This window comes from Athene cunicularia (assembly GCF_003259725.1).
Source record: "Athene cunicularia isolate RWA chromosome 3 unlocalized genomic scaffold, athCun1 chr3_part1, whole genome shotgun sequence".
Classification (NCBI taxonomy): Eukaryota; Metazoa; Chordata; class Aves; order Strigiformes; family Strigidae; genus Athene; species Athene cunicularia.
Window position 1 is genome coordinate 118,709,394 of NW_020799097.1, and position 9,943 is coordinate 118,719,336.

Consider the following 9,943-nt stretch of genomic DNA (forward strand, 5'->3'; position numbering starts at 1 on the left):
GGGGGGGGGGGGGGGGGGGGGGGGGGGGGGGGGGGAAGGAAAGAGTTGAAGCAGACTGCTTTCTCACGACTGGACACAGCATGCAGCCTCTGAATGAAAACCTAGTTTGTGATGGACATTGGCTTGCAATATAGCTTAAATATGTTTCATATTCAAAGCAGACTAGGATTCCATTTCATTCACTGATAACTGTGGGAAAATGCTTCCAAAGTAAGCAAAGCTGGGCAAGCCAAGACATGCACCCAAACTTCTATTGAGAGGCTCCACTGGCCCAAACAATTTTTGGTTAATATTTCATAAAAGTTACATGTTGTCTGTTACTATTCTAGATGCAGTCTGCCAGCTTAAAAAACCCCCTGAAAATAAACCACGATAAAACATGATTATTTAACATCGTTTAAAGCAGATTTAAGAAGTTCTTACACAAGTCTGAGGTAAAAATCCACAACCCCCCCAAAAAAACAGAATAGAACTCCTGAGCCATGTTACAGATTGCACTATCTTGGGTGCTTCCTCACTGGTTTAATTACCAATATTGAGAAGCACAAGCACAACATGTCACTGCAAGCTTGAAAAAAAATATTATGATCTAGAGAATGAATTACGGCAACGAGCACTACACTTCCAATAAAGTGAAGGATGTTTTCCTTTTGGCCTTGCATAATTGTTTTGGGAGATATTTTGTCTAAACTCATAGGAACAGTTCCCAGCTGGTTCTCAGGACTGTTTACCAACACACCTAGCCCTTAAGGAAAGGAAAGGCTGAATCCTAGCTTTAAGTGCTACAAGTACTAGATACTTGTGTGACCACTTTCCAACAGAGTTTGTTTAAAGAGAGGAGACGCTTCTGCTTAACTGGATGGAAACAAAATGCAGGGGGAATAGACCTACCCTAGCAATTCCCTTGTTTCTGTGTGCCTCCTCCCACCTCATCTGAATATTTTAAATGAAGAATCCCTGTCCTGAAAAGAGATGATACAAAGAATGGCAGTTTAATCTCTTGGCTCTGTCCCTCTCAGCACGAGGCAAAGAAAGGACAGGACTTTGTGTTCAAGATGGAACACTTCTAAACAAAAGGCACACAGACACCCACAGCCCCACGACAACAGTAGCAAGCCCCCCTCAACAATCCAACTATCACATACCTCCAGCCAATTCCCACCCCCACCCAAAAAAAGAAACCAGTTCTGTGCAAAGACTGCACTGTTGAGGTTTTTTTTTTTAAAGTGCATATCATCCCCACTCTATAGATCAACGATTCAGATATCTCAGGAATGACTACTTACAGCGTGGAGGTTTAAGTTTTCCCATGCCCACAGATGACCTCTGCCCATCTCTGAATAAATATATACATCCAGACACAAGAATTCCACATCATGCACCTTATTCCATCAAAGCAATGTCCTAGGCAACAAGGCAGCAGTGAACTTTCCAGAGTCACACCCAATTAGCTACTGTAAACCTGAGCTTGACCAGAAGGCAGGGATTCTGGCACCAGAGGAAAAGCAGCTTGAAAGGAACAGCAAGCCGGCACAGTTTGCAGAACATCCACAGTCTGATCAGCCCAGAGGACTGAAAGGCTGCACGGTCAAATTTAAGCAAAACTCCTATGAGTTAAACCATGAGAGGATGGAAATGGTTAAGTTCACACTCCAAAAAACTGAGAAAGCACCAATAAGCAAGGGCCATTTTCCTCAATGAGACACCAGGATTTAGTCTTGATCCATTGATAATACAACTCAAGAAAGACTTTGAAGACCCTGAAATCCATCAGAAACTGCCCCTTTTAAGGGTCTCAAAGGGCGAGACAACCTCTTTTCTGGTTATTTAAATGAAACACTAGCAGCTCCAGGTAAGCAGAAGGTGTTTAAAGCTCTCAGCTTGACTACCTTCTTCCCTCCCTTCATGCAGACATCCACCCAAAAGAGGTGTTTTTGTACTTTGGCTGCTAAAGGCATTCTGCGAGTCAGCCGGACAGAGCAAGATTAAAATATCAGGCTCATTAGTGAAAGGACTGCCTCCTTTTTGAAAGGGGTTGCAACTAGTCAAACTTCTTTCTCTCCTATACTTGTGGTTAAACCATGCAAGAGCTTTGCTGAGCATGTGAAACCATGACTAGACAAATGCAGTGGGAAGTTGGCGTTCTGGATGCTGTGCTTGCTCCTCCTCTGCCAAACAAGGAGAGCAGGTTAAGCCCAGCAATGTTCTCCTCGTGCTCTGCCAGCCACGCAGAGCTGTGGAGACCAGTTTGAGAACAGTGCTCGCACCCTGCCTGCCTCCTTGGGCAGACAGTTAGGAGACCAGCACACAGCCACAGCAAATTGCCAAGAGCTCCAGCAATCCCCTCTCCCTTCAGCTGAGAGAGGGTGAGATGAGGAAGAAGGAAACTGTCCCGAGGGCAAGGGAGGAGGGCATCTCCGAGCAGAGGGAAGGCTAGTCACAAAAGCTCTTCCTCTAAACCTCAGCAACACTTGCTTGGGTAGCCCTGTTGCCACGTGACAAGTCACGATGATGCTACACAGATGGGTCACAACATCATGCCACAGCCAGCCAGACAGCTCTGACAACAGAATATTCCTTCACGGGAGCTGAAGGCAAGCGGTTCCTCGTTCAGAGGAGATACAGATCTGTCTGGGAAAAGGAGGGAAACAACCTAACCCCTCTTAACCCTTTGTCAAATGCAACATCATCGGGAAGATCTTTGGGTCAGCCTATATAAGGATAAGGCAAGACCCTATGAAGCTGTTACTCTCAGCTCTGCATCTGTTAAAGTCAAGGCTGTAACAATCCCACGCCTCAGAGTCCACGGCCAAGAGCTGGGCAGCCCAGCCAGAAGCCTCATCAGAATATGCCCACATGAAAACAAAGCACACTGTTCCTTTAGTCTTCATTTTGAGTAGCTCCTTCATTGCTGTTAGTGCCAGTAAACACTTCACTGCCACATAAAGATGACACAAAACCAAATTTAGCTATATTAGCAGCTTCCAGGAGAGATTTCCACCCCCACTCCCCATTCTGCCTTGGCACAAGCCAAGTCAGTAACCGAAGTCAAGACCTTCTCTGCGATGCAACTGCCACCCTCCTGCCAAATGATGAAGGACACAAAAGTACCGCTATCCAAACTATGCATACGCTTAAGCATCCAGTAAACCAGGCTGATCTCTGATCTGGCAAGCCTGCTGGAATAATGAGTATCCTGTGAATACATAATGTGCTGAAGTTGCCATTGTGTGAAGTAAGTCCATGGTTTGTCTGGGAGCCGAGCAATGCTGAGTCTACTGCTGCTTCCTGTTGCTTGTCCTGTATTAGCATTATTTTTGGATAGGCCTCATTATGTTCTGTAATCCTCACTGCAGTCAGTATGGCCACACTATTGTTCTTGGTTAATATTAGCAGTCAATGCCTCTGTCTGGGTGGCCGAACTACAATGTATTCCAATCATAAAACTAGCATGCATTAACTAAACAATGTACTGGGATAGAGGGGGGAGACTTGGGGTCCTCCCTCCTCCCCTCCTTTAAAAAAAAAAAAAAAAAAAAAACCCCCTTTTTTTTTTTTTTTTTTCTTTCTTTTTAAACTAATGATTTTAAGTTATTTCAGCTACTAGTGTGCTTCATACGACAAAAGCATTTTAATCAGCACCTTATCTGGTTACGGAGTTATTTTCTCATGGAGCCCCACTTGTCAGAGACTAGCAGGTAGGCCAGAATGTCAATGGTTGCTTTCAACCTTCCCCAACAAGCAGATTACCTGCTCTTATCAGTCCCCCTACCTGTTTAAAGCATCCTAGTGATAATTAAATGCACCAGTTACAAAAGGGTGGCAAGGTTAATAGAGAGAATACCTAGTAGCCAGCCAAGCAAAACAGTCAGGTTCACACAGAGCAAGCCTGAACAAGAAGCCTTTCTACTTATTTACCTAAGTGCATAAGAACTGGGTTGAGCTGGTAAAGGACTCTGGATATTTGACTATTTACAAACCACTTAACCACTTCTATCCACATTTTACAGTTTCTTTTGAATACTACAAGAATAACGAGTGTAATTTATGCTGCAGAATAGTTACCACAGAATCACGAGCTTCACAGACTAACAGGAAACAAATGCAACAGCTTCTAGTTTTGACATCTTTCCCCATGTTCAGGCATATGAATTACCTGGTAAAATTATCAGTACGGTGTCAATGAACACAGATAACTTCTATTCATCGGCAGAAACTCTGTTTGGATTTTCAAAACCAATCATGTCGTTAGTGTTATCTACACAGAAACACTTTTACGAACTGTAGCTTAAGGTTTCTGCACATACTGCAGGGCATCAGCCTTAAGAACTGAAGCTGGAATAAGTGTCGTGTATAATGATGAGTGCAAGCCTCGTGTACCGCACCTCACTTCATTAGCAAAGGCCCAACTCTACTAGCTTCTGAAGTAGTTTACTTCTATTCCAGCTTTCAGTCCACAACGAAACGGTATGTTTTCTTGCATAAAGCATCAATTTTATGCAATTCATTTTCAAACACAGAGTTTTCCAGCTGCATAAACAAACTGACAGTGCTGGATATATGCAGTCTGCGAAAGTTTAGGAATAAGCTCCAATGCCAGGCCCAATCTAGCTGCCACAGAAGCTAAACTGGAGCAGGCCTTTATTATAACAAGAACCAAAATTCTGGGAGCAGGCAAGATAAGGATTTATTTTTAGATATATTATGGTAATACAGTCAAATGGATTTAACAGGAAGCTGAAGTTCTGAACTGACTGGAACATAAATAACTCTTAAGACCATGTAAAAAGTCCAAAGCCTCCAAATGGATGCATCACTTCTCTGCAGTCCTGGGAAAAAAAAAAAAACAACAAACCAGCCTTGTGGGTGCTAATTACTCTTCAGATGTTACTTAATACTCTTGGCTCTGTTTTGGATAGTAATCCTAGGCAAAACATTGCACTTTGAGTGTTAAAGATTTATTCGTAAATTATTAGTCAACAATAAATGGCACAGTGGGAATTTGATTAATATGCATTTTGTTATAAAAATATCTTCTGATCTGCCTGTGCTCCAAGATGACTTACCGGGCATTCTTTAAGAAAAGCTTGAACAATATCTAACATTTGCTTCTACAAGTTTTTAAAAAGTTAACTGCAAGGAAGGAGAAACAAAAATCAAAAATCAAAAAACAAGCCTTAGTTTTATGGCTGTGACCTACTGTTGTGTTTTGTTGTTTGGTTTGTTGCTTGTTTGTTTGTTTTTTTAAAAGAGCTTGTTTTTTAAAAAGAGTTGATTCTTTTTGATTCTTTCAGATTCAAAAGGTTTTTAACTTTAATATTAGCTGCAGATTAGTATTTTGGAAGCCTCTTGTGTTAAGATGGGGGAAAAAGTTCATGAAGCTTAAAAAACACTAAAGTTCTTTTATTATCTCTTTGTAGCCAGAAAAAAAACAATGTCTACCCAGAAAACGTATTTTACGTCTTCAGAAACAAGTAGCAGTAAGATTTGTCATTAAAGAGGGGAAAGGCTGACTATTGTATTTTTTAGAGTAAGGTTGAAATATGATGTTCAAACCTCTTTTTAATTGTATTTTGTGCTGAAGTCATTTAGATGCTGGAGGCTTTTTTTCCACCTCAGTAGTTTCCTGATGTGTTCATGCAATTGGCCCCAATATTAAATAATTACAAGGATCATAATTTCAGGATAAACAAGCCATTTGAAACTGGAGCTATGCATACCAAAGGAATTGCCAAGTTTGACCTCCTCCTTACTCACAGTCTTGCCAAACCCCCAAAAGATCTTTCTTTACATAAAAGCAAAGTTTAGTGCTAAGATTTGCTTAGTTAATTCATGCACAGCTCCCTTAAGCTATAGCACAAATCACACTTTGGCTTCTCTAAGAAAGGCAAGATATTTGATTTATGTCAAAGAAGAGCATGTGTCTACCATGAAACAAAACTTGTTGAGACAGACTTTGACAAGTGGAACATGGAAATTCTTTTGTTCTGTACTTTTCTATATGGCTTCACAAGCCAAGTTTGCCTGTCAAGAAAGTGACTGAAGTCTCAAAAGAAATACAGGAAGCAAGCCTATGCATTGTGGTTTTGTTTAGTGTTTTGGGTTTTTTGGTTTGTTTGGGTTTTGTTTTTTTTTTAAATCATCATCACTATTGTTTCAGTTTACTGAAGAATTGCTAGCTACTGCAGGGGCAGCCTTCTGATGCACTCTAGTTCTTTTATGCTGGTCTGCTGGCCGGTTTCCTAGCAACTTACTCAAACCTCCCATCACTTAATTTATGGCCCACCATCTCCACAGCCATTACTCACAGGGGTACATATCAAACTGACAAGAGCAAACCACCTAAGTTATTAATAAGGCTCTGACACTGCAAATCGACATTACAACCACAAAGCCAGATCTAACAATACATTTAAAACCATCCTCTCTTCTTCCTCTCCTGCATGATGAATAAAGGCCTTTAATGCAATATAACTATTTTTCACAAATGGCATAAGGGGGCAGCTTGACATGGGAAGAGATTTTTTTTTTTTTAAAAAAGTAGTCAAGGCAACAAGATTTCTTAATGTTACTGACTGAAGCTGGAACATCCAAGAAAAGCCTCCTTCAGACAGTAGAACACAACAAATATTCAGAGATGAGTATGAATTCTGAAGTACAATATGATTAACATGTTGGTCTGGCTCCTACCACCTTCATCGCAATTTTCAGTTGGATGTATTCAAAGACATCTCTCACCATTAGCCACACTGGTAAATGCAACACTAGTCTCATGCTTTTACTAAAGTCAACATATACCCACCTAAATAATTTTTTAAGTTCTGAAATTCCAGCCTCAGTTTTGAGTTGACTAATTCAGTTTACTACTTTATCTGTAGAGCTTTCAAAATGCCTAAAACGTTTTGTGTATACAATTTTAGTATAAATAGGAGCTTTGCCACATTAGATATTCTTTTGTTCAAATGCCATTTGAAAGTCACAATAGCTAGGATAAAAGCTGTGTCCTATGGAAGTTAAAGCTGGGAGGCAGACTTGATAATTGCAAACAGACTACCATCACAATCTCAGAAAGTGCATTTCTGCATGGGAATATGCAAGAGTTTATTCCAAAAATTCCAGTCTTAGGAACCAGAGTGTCTGAAGTCATCAAGTTTCACACATTTCAAATGCTGCGTCGGAGTTTTACTGCTGCTGCTGCTCTAGGATTCCAGTGCTCAATTAGATTCAGCAGGACAATAGAAGCATTTCTTTTACTAAGATGCAGGCAAGCTTAAGAAACTCCTCCCAGGGTCCCCAGCCCTCCAAACCCACCCTCTGTGGACAGATTTCCCTTCCCAACTCTATGAAGTGAGGAGCTGTTAGGAGGAACATGTTCAGTTTTCACATCATTTTAATATACATACACGTATCTTCAGAGTCAAGGCACCTGAATTACTGGGAGCAGGATAGGGGGGCTAGTTTAAAAAAAAAAAATCTTTGATGAACCTGACTTCTGAAAAAAGACAAAATCTGCAACACAAGCACTGCAGCCATTGGCAAAGCTTCAGATACCTCAGATTTTTACAAAGCCCTTTATCCCTTTGATGGCATATTTGATAACAGTTTTATCTCATTTCATGTTAGGGAAAAAAAAAAAAAGAAAGAAAAGAGAAAGAAAGGGAGGACTTGTACTTCCAACAGAGAATACTTTTGTTAACTCTGCTATTGTACTTTGTAATACTATCTCCTTAAAAACGCAGATTTTATTTCACCCTCGTGGCTCTGCAGCTCTCAATACTCCAGAAGTCACAACTGACGGAGGAGGCAGGTAGGAGGCAGCACAGGACACTTCAAGAACACATGGCTGCCTGCAGCATTTGGCTGCAGGACTACGAAGTGGGTGTCTACACTACAACTGGAGAAGGAATGCTTTTGGGGCGGGCTTTCCACCCCCACCCCAAAAAAAAAAAAAAAGTCCAGGCCCTCCCAGCAACCAGTTCTTATCTGCCTAGGAAGGGCCAAGCTTTGGAGGGAGCGGAAAGTCTACGCATGCTTCCACCTCGCCAGCAGTGATAGTGACAGAGGATAGGAAACCAAGATTCACCCCTCGCTGCATGCCCGTAAGAGCCCTCCTCCCCTCACAAAAATGACCTTAGGCATCTAGGTTAGGATGACTGGATTTTCAAAACTGCTGAGCATCAACATATCCCAAGGCAGTCGGTGGGAAATTGCCTTCTCAGCGCCTCTGGAGAAGAGGATGGGGGGGAAAACAGTTCTGTTTCCTAGGTGATCCCTAAATATAAGTTTTAGAAGCATAAATTTGGGAGCTTTTGGCTTTCTGACCACAGCACCCCAGAGAGCCACCTCAAAAGCCAGACTGGTGGGTGGGGGTGTGTGTGTGTGTAAGAGCCCCCCAGAGCAGTTGCCCTCAGTTTTTTGCTTGCCTGCACACAGCATTGCTGGGCACAACACAACGCACCTCCTGCCACCCAAGGCCATGGCACTCTTGTATGTCCAGAAAGCCTACATCCCCGGAACCTGCCACTATGGGTCTGTCCTGGGCAATGGCTGTTTTGCAAAGGTGGTCCTCAGTTTCCATGCAGCAAGTAGAGCACTCCTCCACAGAGCTGAACGTATCAAAGCTTCAACCCTCTGAGCACCCCAGAAGAAATAAGCTGCACTGAAGTCTAAGCAAGTGTTCTTTACATGACCAACAACAAAGCAGGCTTCGGCTAATCAAGGGGTTGCCTTGAGTCCTCCATCTCACTGCTCTGCAAGACTGACCAGTATTTGCGAGAGTGGACAATGCTGGGAAAGAGCCTGAGAGCCCCACCTCCCCCAAGCTATCAAGTTCTGCACACAAGTACAGGGAAGCCAGAATCTCTGGACCACAGAGACAAGTAGCCAGGAAAAGGTGTGCTGTGGGGAGGAGTGGGCGAAATGAACCAACAGCTAAGGCCAGGCTTTTCTCAGCCTTTAGTTGCTAGGGTCCGCAAGTACCTCAAAATACAGCAAGCTTCTCAGGGAGGCTGGCAACTACTTCACCAAGAGCAGCAGTGGCTCCCATCAACACCAAGCAGTGCAGTGAGATTTCCCCTTGGGAGAAGCAGGAAGCCTTCCCAAACACGCTCCAGGGAAGGAGGCCAGCTATGACACACACTTTTCACACGGGATCCCTCTACAGCCCCTAACCCACTGCTCTTTTGGCTTAAGCCCAAGATTTCACTGGTTAGGGGAAAAAAAAAAGAAAAAAAAAAGAAAAAAAATGAACTTCTGACCTTCTAAGTCTCAAGAGACTTATTCATGCTGTAAAGTGCAGAGATACTGGGTTTGCTTCCCTGACCCATTTAGATCCCCCTCGCTGCACATCTGACTTTCAAATTTAACAGGCTGTGCATTGTGAGCCCCAGGGAACAAAAACAAAAACACCACCAACATTTTACTCATTTCTGTGCTGCCGATTCCCGACGCTTTTCCCAAGATGCCTGCTCCCTCCCCAGACCTGGTCCCTTGGCTCCTGAGCAAGAAGTTAGAGCTGGGCTCACTATGGCCATCTCAAACAGCACCGTCCAACAGAAGCAGACCCAGAAGAGGCCACGCAACTCACCGGCCAGGCGAAGCTGAAAGGGATAACAATCCGGTTCTTTTCATTATTCCGGCTGTACTTTAAATTGAAGGTATTTCCTCCGATGACAGGAGTGGATTTGGATCCAAAGCTGCAAGGACCGCCAGCAGTGACCCGCGATTGATACTCCTTCAGGCAAACTTTAAAATAAGTATCACACTCATCTCTGGTGCATTTTCTATCTCCTGGGTTTCGGGTGCCATCACAGCAATTTCCATTTTGCAGTTCACCATTCACATTTTGCATGGATAAGATCTCCAACTCGAACTGTCCCGACGCTAAAGTCACCTGTTAATCCCAAGAAAGAACCGGAGGAGAAAAAAAAAAAAAAAAAAAAAA

The 9,943-nt window shown here is 42.8% G+C and overlaps 1 protein-coding gene across 1 annotated transcript in view; it reads right to left on the reverse strand.

The window, feature by feature from the left end:
• The window catches only part of JAG1 (jagged 1), a 36,622-nt gene extending 26,705 nt beyond the window's left edge, over positions 1-9,917 (reverse strand). Inside the window, exon 1 of the mRNA XM_026845506.1 lies at positions 9,587-9,917. Coding sequence (XP_026701307.1) covers positions 9,587-9,850 — 264 coding nt within the window. The 5' untranslated portion in view covers positions 9,851-9,917. The remainder of the gene's footprint in view (positions 1-9,586) is intronic.
• Positions 9,918-9,943: the final 26 nt, after the last annotated feature.